General features: G+C 35.7%; 1 protein-coding gene across 1 annotated transcript in view; it reads right to left on the bottom strand.

Annotated features, from left to right (window-relative positions):
* LOC308650421 (protein leg1b-like) overlaps nucleotides 1-11,892 on the bottom strand; it is a gene marked incomplete at both ends in the record, with an annotated part of 165,479 nt that extends 153,587 nt beyond the window's left edge. The window contains 4 exons of the mRNA XM_081296438.1: nucleotides 7,209-7,309; nucleotides 8,566-8,750; nucleotides 10,410-10,493; nucleotides 11,592-11,892. Of these exons, the coding sequence (XP_081152564.1) occupies nucleotides 7,209-7,309; nucleotides 8,566-8,750; nucleotides 10,410-10,493; nucleotides 11,592-11,892 (671 nt within the window). The remainder of the gene's footprint in view (nucleotides 1-7,208; nucleotides 7,310-8,565; nucleotides 8,751-10,409; nucleotides 10,494-11,591) is intronic.
* Between the last annotated feature and the right edge of the window lie 3,689 nt (nucleotides 11,893-15,581).

Here is a 15,581-nt window from a genome sequence, read left to right as displayed (position 1 = left end):
GCATATAATATTCACAAAGAATAAAATAACTGTACTAAAACATGTTTAAATAATATTCTCTGGCAATGTCGAGAAAAATATCAAAGGTCTAAGTCAAAATTATTACTGGACTGAGACATATGTTAGAAAACTGTTGATTTCCAATATTTTGGAGTCCCAAAAATATTGATAATTCTAGTGAAATAGAGGCCAGATTTTCAAGTCCAATTTTCTAAGTAATTGGAATTTAAAAGTTTACTTTAGGAAACCTCTTCAAAACTGAACTTTCTTGATAATTTGGGGAACCAATAATTATAGTGGAAAGTAGAAAACAGTTTTATAACTAGGTAATTCACAGCCCCTGTCACTATGAACTGTAAGTACACTGAACAACTTTTGCAAACATTTTTGTTCTCCTAAAAGACTGTACACTCCCCACTTTGCTCACCAGGAACATTCTCTTTCAAGTCTCATCAAAATATTGCTTCTTTCACGAAGTTTTCCAGCCTACCTAAATTAAAACCAATGACTTCCCACTCTGGCATATTCCCACGGCACCATCCACATATTTGAGGTTTTATTATAACATTAGAATATGTTCTAACCTAATTAGTTAGACCATCTAATTTTATTTTGACAACACATATGAAGGATCCACAAAATATAAGATGCTTACATTATGTAAACATGCTTACATTAAGTAAACCATAACATAGTCCAGAGGACATAACCCATCCCCATGACTCCCATTCTGATAGACTCTTTCTTCCCCTAGCCTGAACATAGTAGAGTGAGCAGACATTTATCCTTGATGGCAAGTGTTGTGTTGGGATTCAATATTCTTTGACACATCACAGTAGTCTATCAAATAAAAATGAAAGGATATGCCTATTCATAAGGATTTTGAGCAAGGGCCACTAAGCCCTAGTAACAGCAAATTAAGTAAACTGCACCACCCAGAAGACTGAGACAGGAGGATCACAAGTTCAAGTCCAAAATCAGCAATTTACTGAGACCCTGTCTCCAAATAGAGGTCTGCATGTGGCTCAGTGTTAGAGCACCCCTGGGTCACTCCATAGTACTGCAAAAAAGAAAAACAAATTGCAAGGGAGTCAGAAACCTGGGAGAAGGGAAAAGACAATGAAGACATCAGTACTGAAAAGTTATATGAGCAGAAATGAAATTCAATAGAAAACTTTTCAAATTCTGCAGTTGAACGATTCAGTGGCCAGTTGATCTAATGAGTGAGACAGAATGTGGCCAAAACTAAGTAAATAAATAAACTTTATGGTTCTCAAATAAAAAATATAAGTACTTCTGAACAAGCCAATACAAGACCAGAATTTGATTGGAGTTTACATAGGCCACAAATTATTAGAATTATCTTGCTTAAATAAACACTTCTTAGTATTTTTGACTGAAGAAAGTAACTGATAGGATTCTAAGGCTATTTACCTGAGTATGATAGATTACAGATGTTGCTCCAATTTTTTCCTACTCCCTATTGCCCTATAATCCTGTCTTCTGTCAGGTAACTTCCAGGACCCTTACTTTCTATATCTGGTGAGAGACAGAAACACTTTCCCCTGGCTCAGTCATTTGACTTGATTTGGACAATATAGTATTAACCGACTTGATGAACATAAGCTTGAAGTGGATTTTTACACTTGATTTCTCTCTTGCAACTTTGACCACCATGGACAATGCCCAGACCCTCTTGATGAAGCAGATAGTGCATCAGAACTGAGCTTTCCCAGTCATCCCTGCTGGGGCTGATCAGTCAGTCCACCAGAGAGTAAGGCCAGGAAGGACCAGCAGATCTGCCGGGCTGAACCCACATGTGTGAGCAGGAAACACATGGTATGCCACTGAGGTTTAATAGTGTAGGTCCTGCTGCTGTTTTTCTTTTCCTTTTTTTTTAATGAAGCTAACAAAATACTGGATCATATGTATGAAAAATTGCAGAACCAGGTTTTAACCCTAACAATCTGACTTTAAAATTCATATTCTTTACTACTGTTCTCCCTGCCTCTTTTTCTGGTTATAATCAGTATTTTATACTGACTGTATCTCATGTGGCAGTGGTTAAGCTTAATGCATATGTTTCTAAATTAATCCCCCAAATTACACAGTGTGGCATGTACTATTACTACTGCTGTTTTAAAACTGAGGAGTGATGTCTTTGGATACCCAAGTCAAATGGGGTCAGGACTTAAAAATTAGATCTGTGAAAACCCAAATCAAGATATCTTACTATATACATTGTTACAGTATTTCAGGAAACTGTCAATTACTTAGAATCTCCAAAACAGAGCTCATAGAAATTGCCAACCAGAAACCTCATCAACTAGTAGATTAACAAATGCAGGACACCTAAACAGGCATTTGGAATTTCCACAGTAGTCATCACTAAGAGATTTGCCTCTTTCTATTAGGTCTTCAGACAGATTTAAACTGCTTAAGGAGCTATCATCAAATATTCAAGTGATGTGGATTATTAGAAAATATGTATTATAACTTGAATTAATAATGAGACTACATATAAATTTATCCATAATACAACTCGAGTATTCTTAAATGATCCAAATTAACAACAGAAGAGAATGTTCTAAGTTAAATGATTTTGAATAAAAATGCCCATTTGTAACAGACAGTTATACATTTGTCACCCACAAAAGCCCCCATTAAAATGACAACAAGAAACATACTCAGAAAACAGGAAGGGAGCCACAAAATTTGGAGTCTGGATATTGAAAAGAACTATTTAAATTCTGAAAACATAGAGAAAATCTTAGGACTAATGCTGAGTTACTATATACAATCCCCCTAATTTAAGGTGGGGAGAAGGGAGAGGCTGGAGTCAGGAAGATGGATAGTGAACAGGTGAGCATGCACACAGATGCCTCCCATACTTCAGCTCCAGTGGACCTGCTGCTCCTCACCCTGGAGCCTCTAGAGCAGAGGGTCCCTGCACCTGCACTGAGTCAACTCATCACAGTGTAAGGGAGGGACATGACCTAGAAAGCAGGGAATGTATGTGACTAGAGTGTCCTACATAAGAAGACTCCAGGAGATGCAACACTAAACAGGCAGGGAGAATCTCTAGCAGCATAGTAGGAGACATCACAGGATTATCCATCAGTGCCAGTAAGTGTCTCTGAAAACTGAGCTCTTTAAGAAGAGGCTATGGGTGGGATTCTTGAAGCTTCGAGCAACTTGAGAAGGCAGTTCCTTGGCTTGCTGATGTCGAGCGCAGTAGTGTTACATGAATGGAATACTAAGAAATCAAACACCCAGGGCCATGACCTGCTCTAAGGGAAATAAGATAATGAGGAAAGATACAAGTAATCAGTTTATTCCAGGCCAAAGAAGTGAGTGTTGATTACAGCCCAAATAATGTAAGCTCTGAGTACCAATATAAACTATACATCAACTCTACAGAGGGCCCGTTGAGAATGGCTTGTGTGTGGAGTGGGGATGATGTGAACTAAACCATAATTTTCCAGCGTGGTGACTCGAAGGATAATACCCATAGCTGAAGATACTGAAAAGTCTTACAGGAATATGTTTTAGAAATGTCACTGTAAACACACAAATAATGAATGATAACTGGTGATAGTGTGTGGTCATTCTAGGTACAGCTGTGGTGTTCTTTTTTTTTTTTTCAGGGAAGAGAATATCAAACTATTTGACTCTTTAAACCATTAGCATATAAAAAAGCATGTAAATACAAACTAATTAATTTTTTTAAATCACACCGGTATTCAATTAAAATATACATAAAGACAGAAGGAAAGATCTCTGCAGCAGGACCAGCAGGCCAACTCCAAGGACTGTCCTCCTTCCTCACTCCCTGGGCAGGAGACCCTGCTTACACTCACCTGTCCTCTAACCTGGCAGCTGTGACTTATCTCCCCTTGAGATTGAAAAATTCCTCATAAACGAAGTAATCCTCAGGTTTTATTTTCACTCCATTCATTTCTGCTTATTATATATTGCAAATGTTGAAGCATATTTTTGTTCTCAATTTAGCTTTTAAGAATAATAGAAAATCTTAGTAGACGATTGATCTTTGAAATCCAGTTTTCAAGCCCTTTGCAATGCAGGGTGTGTAGCATGCAGGGTAAGAAGACGGGTTAGTGAGTTAGGGAATTTGAATATCTGTCCTGTAATTCACTGTAAGATTTTTTTAAATTTTTTGCTTTAATTAGTTATACATGACAGTAGAATTCATTTACGCACTTTGGTATATCATACGTAGATGCGATATAATTTCTCATTTTTCTGAGTGTACATGTTGCAGAATCATATCAGTCATGCAGTCACATATATGCATACAAGAATAATGTCTGTTTCATTCTAATATCTTTCCTATCCCCACATCCCCTCCCCCTCCCTCCCATCACTTCCTCTACCTAATCTATGGTAACACTGTTCTTTCCTAGTGCTCCCCATCTTAATGTGAATTAGTATCTGCATATTAGAGAGAATATTTAGCCTTTGGTTTTGTGGGATCGGCTTATTTTGCTTAGCATGATATTTTCCAACTCCAACTATTTACTGGCAAATGGCATAATTTTACCCTTCTTTAAAGTTGAGTAATATTCCATTGAGTATATATACCACAATTTCTTTATCCATTCATCTATTGAGGGACATCTAGGTCGGTTTCATAGTCTAGCTATTGTGAATTGGGCTGCTATAAACATTGATGTGGCTGTGTTGAGCCTACAGATTCGGGCAAAATCTTCACCATATGCACTTCCAATAAAGCATTAATCTCTAAGAAATATAAAGAACTCAAAAAACTTAACACCAAAAAAAAAATAATAACCCAATCAACAAATGGGCTAAGTAACTGAAAGACACTTCACAGAAGAAGAATACAGTTGATCAACAAATATATGAAAAAGTGTTCAACACCTCTAGCAATTAGAGAAATGCAAATCAAAGCGATGGTAAGATTTCATCTCACTCCTGTCAGAATGGCAATCATCAAGAATACAGACAGCAATAAACGTTGGCGAGGATGTGGTGAAAAAGGTACACTCACACATTGCTGGTGGGACTGCAAATTGGTTCACTGTAAGATTTTAAGCACTCTACCAAACACTCAAGAACAGATTTATTGTCTTGAAAAAGCAATGATTTTGAACTGAGTTGTATTACATGAAAGTATTTAGAACAGTTTCTTTCACTTATTCTTAATATTTAAATGTACTTAATTCTTTATGTTTTTACTTAAATGTTAGCTGCTTAAAATTTTATTTAGGAAGGGTATTTATTGTTGCCAAGAGATGAAATTAAAAGACCAAAGTTCAGGAAATAAAATGTGTTGATCAAAAACATCTTTGTTGTAATCAGTGAGAATGGGATCCTACTAATTACTCATAAAATGAATACTTTTTAATTTATTCCCTGGTGATCAAAATAGACATGCACAAATTTAAATATACTCACCAAAAGCTTTATATTATGTGATTTTGAAACAATTTTTAAACAAAACTGCCAAAGGGGAATGAAGGGAACTGACAGGGAGAGGGAAATAGGAAAGGCAGGAGAATTAATCAGACATAACTTTCCTATCCTTGTATATGAATACACGACCTGGGTAACTCCACATCATGTACAACCAACTACAAGAATAGGATCCTAATTAGGATAATTTATACTACATGTATGTACAAAAAGTCAGAATACACTCTACTGGCATGTATTTTTTTAAAGTGATTTTTTTTCACACAGAATTAATTCCACTGCATAAATAGGAATAAATGCAAGCTACTTGATTATCTAAGTTCATTAGGGAAAAATACCTAAAAAAAATTCTGCAATCTCCACAAATTTTTTTTTCAGTGCTGGAGATCAAACCCAGGGCCTTACATATGAAGCTACCTCTCCAACCCTCCATAAATTTAAATATTTAAAACACACATGTTTTCTATGTTCAAAGTTATATTTTTCTACTAGTTTACTTTTTGATACAAACCTATAAAACCGTTAAATGAAAAAAAAAGCTATAACAATCATTTACTATCAATCAAAATAATGAGGTTGACCATCACCATTCAAATCCACGACACCTGAGATAATCTCACGTGTTTCCCATCATTGCCCAAAAGGAACAAGAGAATCCCAACAGCTATGATAGATGTAACCCCAGATTATATCACAGACACTGACAAAGGGTTACACTCCTTCATTGCCTAATTTAATGCCCAGTTTTGAAGCCAAATCAACTAGAAAAGAAGGAAATGCTCTAAGACTGAGACTTTTACCTTTATGAATGAGCAAGTGAGTGGGGAAAATATGAGTGAGTGGCATATGAAGGGCTCAGACATTACTGTCTAATATATATATATATATATATATATATATACACACACACACACACACGCGCGCGCGCACACACACGTATTTATATATGTATATGTATATCTATGCATATACTTATTCACCACCAATAAACCCCCCTTTCTTTGTTTTTTGCTATATATAGCTTTTTACCCTACACCATACCATAGAAGGTAGATTTCACCCTCTAGATGGTACCATTCACTTTCCATCCAAATCATTCTTATGCCTGCCAATCTGTGTCCAGTATGTTGAGTGGCTTGATAATCTTTAGGCTCTCGTGTGCACTAAACATGATGCCTGCTGATAGTTACTCATGCATGTTTATACCAATATATCATTTATCTATGCCCAAAGCAATGAAAATCATCTACATATTCATATTCCATTTTGTTTTCTACATGTAGAAAAATTCATTTCATGTTTTTGATTTTTTTAATACAACCCTTTATTCTCCTATTTTGCCCCTTCATCATAAAAGACATTCTATGCCAGGTCATGCTAAAATATTTACATCTCATCACTATAATGCCAATTGTTAGTTAGATCTATTATCTAATATTGAGATTGGAAATCATCATCATTCTAGAAGAAGAAAACAGTATAAATAAGACAAAAATCAGCCGGATGTGGTGGCACATGCTTGTAATTCCAGCAGCTAGGAGGCTGAGGCAGGAAGATCACAAGTTCAAAGCCAGCCTCCACAAGTTAGTGAGGCTCTAAGAAACTCAGTGAGATCTGTCTCTAAATAAAATACAACAAAGGGTCTGAGGATGTAGGTCAGTGGTTAAGAACCACTGAATTCAATATCTGGTGACCCTGCAAAAAAAAAAATCAAACATACTAAAGAGAGATGACATTGGATCCATTCTTACCTATCGTCAAATGTGTTGAAAATGTTATTCAGGGTGAAGATATGTGCAACCCATAAGTATTCCAATATGTCTTCAAAGGTACTAGAAGGTGAATGCACATACTAAAGAGGAGAAACTTGTTAGTATTTGAGCAACTCTAACAATTCCCCTCCCTGAAGTTCGGCTGGTTCGTACACATAATTGAGTGATATACTACATGAAACGAAAATGTTTGTAAAAGTAAATATGTGCAAGACCATTACTGTCTAACCTTTATAAAGGGCCAAAAAATGCTTTACATTTGGTAAAGTATATACATCTAAAAGAAGTGAACTTCAAACATCTTAAAAGAATGCATATTTCATACAGGCACCAGGAGTCTTTTTTTGTCATTTTTTCCTACCACCATTATTGAAATTACCATAAAATCTTAAGAGCAAGTAGAAAATTTTTTTGTTTCAAAGTTAAATTTAAATATATATAAAACCATTAATTAATAATCTAAATAACTAATAAACATATGTTTTCATCATGGATTTTAGTTCATATGTATGTTTCACCAATGTATTTTGTTTTAGTCATTGAATATTTAGTTCAGAACATCATATAATTGTTTATCTCTACCCACATGTGGTTATTTATTAGTTTAGTTGAAATAAGATGATTGGCCAGTGTGTCATCCTTAAAGAGAAGGCAACAGTATACACCATGTACCTGAATGGCCCTTTCTATTCCCAAAAATCATAACCAAGTTAGGGAAACAATGTAAGTCTGATCCAGATGACCAATAGTGTCTAACTCTTATGTACATAGCTCCACTTTCTTGTGAGGCACTGGAAGCACTGTGTGGAGCAGAGGTGCACCTGTGCAGTTCATCACCACTGGACTTTCTGGTGAAACATCTGTTCAGCCAGTCGCCACTGGACCTCCTTGTAACCATTTTTCAATAAATATAATATCTTGTGTCCAATCTCTGGTGTTTTCTTTGGTATCTTCATAACATATCCCACTCTCATAACACAACAATACTGTGAGAATTACAACTGATCTAAAACGAGTTCTATAATCCCCTTTCTCCTATGATCTCACGGTGGATCTGGAGTTCTAACCAACCATGCTAGCCATTCGCCTGTTATCAAAATACGTTGTATGCTCACTCTGTGTGGTATAATTTGTTTGAGGTGGGCAGAATGGATAAATTTTGTGTTGATTCAGTACTGGGACAATATGTCAATGACATGCAATACCCTATTGCAATATGTGTTATTAATATATTAAGCATTATCAATATAGCTTGCCATTTTAAGAAAAAAAAATATTGTACAAAGCACAAAAACCCTAGATAAAAATTACAAAATATAACACTTAAAGAAGGAACCTTGTAAAAGTCACTCCACTTGTTCATTATCTCAGGAAAGGATAAAAGGCAGCCAGATACATCATAGCAAAACCTCTTCTGATCCACAGGTGGTGGCCGAAGCCTGACTTGATCTGATGATATCCCCAGGAGGCCAGAATCCACCGCAGCAAGGAACGGCAATACACAGAGAAAATAATTTAAATCTGTAAGAACAAATGGCTTATTATTATTATATGAAGCACCAACCATAAAAGAATACATTTAGGGCTGGGGATGTGGCTCAAGCGGTAGCGCGCTCGCCTGGTATGCGAGCGGCCCGGGTTTGATCCTCAGCACCACATACCAACAAAGATGTTGTGTCCGCGAGAACTAAAAAATAAATATTAAAAAAAAATTCTCTCTCTCTCTCTCTCTCTCTTTCTCTCTCTCTCTCTCTCTCCTCTCTCACTCTCTCTTTTTTTAAAAAAATAATACATTTATAAGGAGGCCCTGAGTCACTAAAGAAAAAACTCCCAGATCCAGAAGCATGTGATAAAAGTTAGGCACAAAGAAAAAATACTGAACAAAATCCCATTAAGTATCATTTGTCTATATAACTTGAACATAACTTTGTTAACAATCCTGTGATCATGAATATATATTAAAGTTCTTGACTCATATATTAAAACAAAAGTAATTTGAATGGATTTGGTTATATTCATTTTAAAGCACTAAATTTAAAAAAAGGAAGAAAACTATCAAACTGTCCAGAGAAAGGTACAAAACTTCTCATTGAGGTTGTACTGTGAATTATATCTTTTCTAAAATATTCTAACAGGGTTGCATCTTTGGTAAGTAGACATTAGGTTTAATTGGTAAGTATAATGTCGCTAACTATGTCTTTAAAGCAGAATTTTTATGAGTTTTAACAAGAGATAATTAGAACAATAAATAATTGCTTTGACAATCAAATAAGATTCTTTAAAATTCCTACCTACAGATTACTTACTACAGCAGTAGATTTAAATGCTTTGATTTAGTTAGATATTAGACTTATACTGGTTCCTCACTGGAAATCAGTGTTGAAAATATTTTCATCATAGACAAGCATTTGTGAATGCAGTCCTATTACCCAGCATAGTCCTCTGATACTCCAAACTCATAAGCCAAGATGAGCAAAATAAAGGTTGAATTCCAGATCTGTGGGCATGATTATTTCTGAGTATTTAAGATCGACTCAGGATTTATGATGAAAATACATATGGGATACATACTGTGAGTGTCACTCTTGAGAAAGTGAAATTTGGTGTGATCTTCCTTCTAATTATTGGGAAATACCTTTAAGAAATTATTGTGCAAATTAATTTCATAACTAAAATGCAAAATTAAAGAATTAGAAAATAATTTCTGATTATTTTTAGCATTAAGTATACAACTAAAGATGTAGATTACTGATTGATAAAATGAAATACAGTTGCTATTAATCTCTGACAAGTTTATGAGTTTCAATATTATTAAATATGCTAGTAATAAAATTAAAAAGCATAATTGTCTTGGTCTCACACTTTTCAGCCTTCCTTATTCCAAAGATCCCCTATCATTTTTGAGACCTAACATCTAACTGCCTTTGTTGCTTACTCAGAGGCCACTTATCCTTGTTGTTATTAGTTTCAAACTTTCTGTGAAAAATTAAATGTGTCCTAAAAAATTTTGGCTGTTAAAACCTATAATATGACACAAAGGTCACTGGGTACATGTGACACAGATTCATTTTTCAAAAGGAACACAATACTATTTTGTTTTATCCCTGACCCTAAAATTTTAGGTTGAATGCTTTCTGTGGTCAAAGGATAATATTTGTTTTGCTTTCAAAGTGAACCTACCAGCCCACCAACTGTCCACAGAGATGCACAGATGATCAGATTCATAGCCACAGTCTGTCCTTTGGCTGGGATCAGCTAATCTGCCTAGAGGAGAGAAAATGTGCAGCAGTATTTATTATCCACAGTGTGAAATTGAGTATGATCATCACTTAACTAGAAACATTTTATTTGTAGATGCAAAAACATTTTTTCTTATTTAATTTTCATTTTATTAAAATTACATTTGTTCAAGATTTTAAAAAATCAAATACTACTATGATATTGCAATGAAAACCAACAGTTCCTTTCCTCGTCATTCCTCATTCTCAATTCCTGACACTTATTTCTGAATTACTGGTGTTAGTATTCTCTATCTTTTTTTCCTCACCTCTTGACCAATTTTTCTTTAACCATACTACAAGTTTTGATCTTTGAATTATAGATCTTAGATATTTTGCTTTTGTAAATATTCACATTTTTACTGTTTTCTCTATATCCTAATAAACTTTATGGAATGAATACTCCCAGAGTAAAAGAGTTAATAATATTCACATTCCATACCTTCTTCATATGCACTGGAAGATGACTTATTTCTATGAGGAAGCAATCACTTTCAGAGAATTAGCCCCCAAATAATGTGCATTTATGTCTCTGTTTCCACAGTCAGGTAATCACAATTAAAATTCAAGAAGTTCAAACTAATATGGCATTGTGTTCTGTTTGGGATATACATTCCCTTGACTATTCTGTTCATCCCAGTTCTTAGAAAGGAATGTACCACTTAGTAGGGTTTAGTAACCATTTGTAAAATGTTCAATAGATCAGATATAATTAGTGGTTTTGGCTGGTCATTATACCTTATGTATCACTGAAGTTTCTAGTAGAAACAGATAATCCATAAGGGAAGGATTTGTGGAGAGGAGAAAAATGATTATGAGGGGAAAAGAGGGAAGTAAAAGAATCAATTTTCAAAAACGTGCAGGATTTTCAGAGTACCATTTTTCCAATACTTCATGGATATATATATATATATATATATATATATATATATATATATATATATATATAAAGAGATAATTAGAATAAAACAGCAGTCTTTCAATATTAAACAATATTAAAGTTGAACAATATTAAAGTTGGATTTTCTAAAGTTTCATGATGATATTAATAGATGATGATATTGAAAATAGCTGTCTTCCTTACCTGAACTATATTGCCAACCATGCTGCAAAGCCAATCCCCATAAAAGATTTTGCTCATTTCCTGAAGCGAATTTTTCAAAATAAGTGGCTGTTTGGTTCAATAGAATTTTATACATCCCCAGTCTTTCAGGGAATATCCAGGGATTGATAATGTATGTTCCATTCTCCACTGGGTAGTCACTGAACTGACCAGGACTTTCTTTCCACAAAGGAGGATATAGATCTAAAAAATTTAAATCTCCTGCTAAAGAAAAAGAAAGGGAACCTACTAGTACACAGACCCAGGAAGGAAGGAAAGTCATGGTGCCAAAGCTGGAGAGTGAGGTTGTGGCAGGACCTTTATTGGAGAATTAGGAGGAAGTTACACTGTTTTCTTACATCATATCTAACCACCACTTGGCATTCTTTTTTGTTCTTTTTGGATATGGTGGAGATGTAGAGGAAATTGGTATATTATTTGACATTTACGAGAACTGAGTTTTGCTGTCTTCTCAGTAGGCTTGTTTTGACAGGTTGGATAAAACTGTTCACAAAAAGCCTTCCAGAACTTTTCAACCTGTATTATGTTTATAAAATATATCACCAATGCCATTAGAATGCTTCCCTCTCACTAACATATTTTTGTATAGTTCATAGAAAATACTGAATAGTTGAAAAATGGAAATATTACAATTTATAATAATGCGCAAAGGTGTACTAAAATATTATGTGTGAACCAGTTATGATACTGTGTCTGCTTCAAGAAAGAAGCCTTAAAGGATATACAAATAGCCCAAATAGAAAAAAACTGGTTTATCGGGGAGGGGACCTGTTAATTATTTCCTAATCTCCCTTCCCAATTCTTTTCAGTAAAAGAATCTTAGAACTTTACCTGATAACATATTCTTATACAATTGACTAGCTCTCCCGTGAACAACCAACCATGTAACTAAGTGTTGGCCACCGGGACATTAGCTTTTAGAAACGGTGTTGTTATGGTTTAGATTTGAAGTATCCCAGAATAAATCATGTGTGAGACAATGCAAGAAAGCTTAGAGGTGAAGTGATTGGGTTATAAAAGCTGTAATCTAACCTGTTCATTAATCTGCTGATAAGGATTAGCTAGGTGGTAACTGAAGGCAGGTGGGTGTGGCTAGCGGAAGTGGGTCCTTGGGGGTGTCCCTTTAGGATATCTATATTGTTCTTGATGAGTAGATCCCTCTCTCTGTTTCCTAGTGCCATGTCCTGCAATGCTTTCCTCTGCCACACACTTCTTTCCTGATGTTCTGCCTCATATGAGGCCATGAGGAATAGAGTTGGCCATCTATGTACTGAGACCTGTAAAACTGTGAGCCCAAAATAAACTTTTCATCTTTAAAATTGTTCTTGTCAGGTCTTTTGATCACAGCAGTGAAAAAGCTGACTCAAACAAGTGTCCACAACTTTTGAGATAGGTCCATAAGTGAAGGGTACATACCACTTTCCCTTCCCTTCCTTCATATGTGGCTTGGATTTTGGATTATAAACCTCAATCCTGATCTATAACACATGGCACAATTTTAAACATTGCAGAATGCCAAAGTAGAGGTTACCTGAGTCCCAGAGGACTGGGGGACCATAACATAGCCCCGAATTCCTAGATCTGAATTTCATCTTATTAAAAAAAATCTTGCTTTCATTTCAATAACTGTTTAGGTTTCGTTCACACTGATTAAATTGCCTCATTAAAAAGCAATTCATTTGATAATCTCAATTATTAGAATAACCATATCCATATTCTTCAGAATATTTCAATGAATACTGTTCATTTCCGGTATAATCCAGATCAGATATCCCTCAACATAATTGAATTCTTTATGTCTGCCATAGCCACTTGATCATTAACTGCTAAAATTCCCTGATATAAAAATGAAGTGGTAGAATTTGCTATTGTGTTTTTCATTAAGAACACAAGCATTCTGCACACTTAAAGTGTACATGCTGCTGAAAGGAGAAAGCTAAACCACAATAGACGGGGGAGGGAAAGGTGAGAAGTACAATAGATTAGACAAAGAGGAATGAAGGGAAGGGAGGCAGAAAGACTGTAGAATAAATATAATATAATTTTCCTATGTACACTAATGAAAACACTTAAGTGAATCCCACCATTATGTCCACCCACAAAAACTGAGTCTTAATTAAAATAAGATATATCTTATGCTTGTATAATTTTATCAAAATGGATTCTACTGTCATGTATAAATAAGAAGAACCAATAAAAAAATAAAGTCTAAATTCTATCTTTATAAAAACTAAATGCATGAGTATGTACTATAAGTTTCTATAAAATGCCAGGATCATTCTCAATAGAAAAGCCTTACAAGAATTCCCTTTCAAATAAAAAATAAATTATCACTAGCATTCTAGTGATTTCATTTTTTTGAGAATCCTGTATAATAAAGTTAGTAAAGATGAACAAATTAGTTTAAAACTGACAGTGAGAAAGTAATTATACAATTCTCCCAGGTGATATAATAGTATTTAGAAAGTAGGAGAGAATAAACTAGAAAAGCAATACAGAGAAGTAAAATTCAGTAAAGTGATTAGGATATTAATGCATAAAAATCAGGAGCATTTAGGTAGAAGATGGAAGTCTGGAGGAAAAGTGCACATTCCAGCAGTTCTTCAAGGCTGGATTTAAAGTGGGAAAACAGCTTCTTAGTGAGGTGGGTAAATGGGGGAACTCACTGAAATGTAATGCTGAACTGTTAAAAAAAAAATCCACAGTGTCACAGATGTCAGAAACATGAGCATAAGAAATATTTATTAGAGAGCCTCCAGCCTGGCTGCCAGTCTCTATAGAAGGAAGGGAAAGAGCAGACAAAGGAGATGTTGTGTGTATGGGGGAGGAGGGGTGGATAAAGACATTAAAAAAATAAAGGTTACTTGGAGTAACCTGTGGATTAGAGAAGAAGGTTGAATTTAATAGATACAGAGTTCATAGGGAAAGCAAATTTGTGAAAGCAAATCCAAAAAGAACTCCCACAGGAGCAGAAGCATTCTGGGCACAGAAAAATGTTCCTCCTGACACTCACACTGCCTGGGGAAGCTGAGCTCACTCTGCTGAAGAAGGTGTCAATCAATTTTTAGAATCATGCTACTAGAGCAAATGTCCACTCAGCTGATGTAGCCAGGAAAAATAGCCCTTGAACTACCAGAGAAGGCAACCTCCTGCTGAATTCCTGTGACTGGGGAAAGTATGTGCTCCCTCTCAAGCAACCTAAGAGGGTAGCTTCAGTTGCATCCCCACAACCAGAGACAGTGACTGCCTTTTGGGGAAAGTGCATGCTCTTGTGGCCCTCTCTACACTCCCATCACCTGCAAAAGACCCCTCCTGCCAGAGCTCCCTCAGCCAGGTGACAGGAGGTCAAGAACCCTGGCAGCCAATCAAAGATTCCCAGAAGGCACGTGAACCCAGGAGACTGAAACTGGCACAAAGAAAAGTTTGTCTGGATCATTCAGACATTGGGTCCCAAGGAAGAAATTTTCCATTGTTGCTGGTACTACAGAAGCCACAGAGGAGTGTCTTCACTACAGGGTAGATACCTAGAATTTCATATTCATAGTGCAGAGGGTGAAATGTGGAAGTTTTGCCCCTAGGCCTTAAAAGTGGAATTTACCATAGACCCTAGGGCTCCAAACAACCTGCAGAGACCAGCATCCCCCTCCAAAGGAAGTGTAGAGCAATTCTCAAACACCTATCCACAGAGTTCCAAAGTTTGTTCTAGACTGAAGCCCAATCACTGGAATCTCTGTAGAATTCTACAACACCCGCACCATAGAATTTCTCATCCAAATTGTGCTACCCCACTGTATCCCAGAAGACTAGATACTAGTAAAGTGATTAGGATATTAATGCATACAAATCAAGAGCATTTAGGTAGAAGATGGAGGACTAGAGGAAAAGTGTCCATTCCAGCAGTTCTTCAAGGCTGGACTTTAAAGTGGGAAAACAGCTTCTTAGTGAGGTGGG

Source organism: Spermophilus citellus (assembly GCF_964194105.1).
Source record: "Spermophilus citellus genome assembly, chromosome: 5".
NCBI classification, from domain to species: Eukaryota; Metazoa; Chordata; class Mammalia; order Rodentia; family Sciuridae; genus Spermophilus; species Spermophilus citellus.
This window is presented reverse-complemented; position numbering and strand designations above follow the sequence as displayed.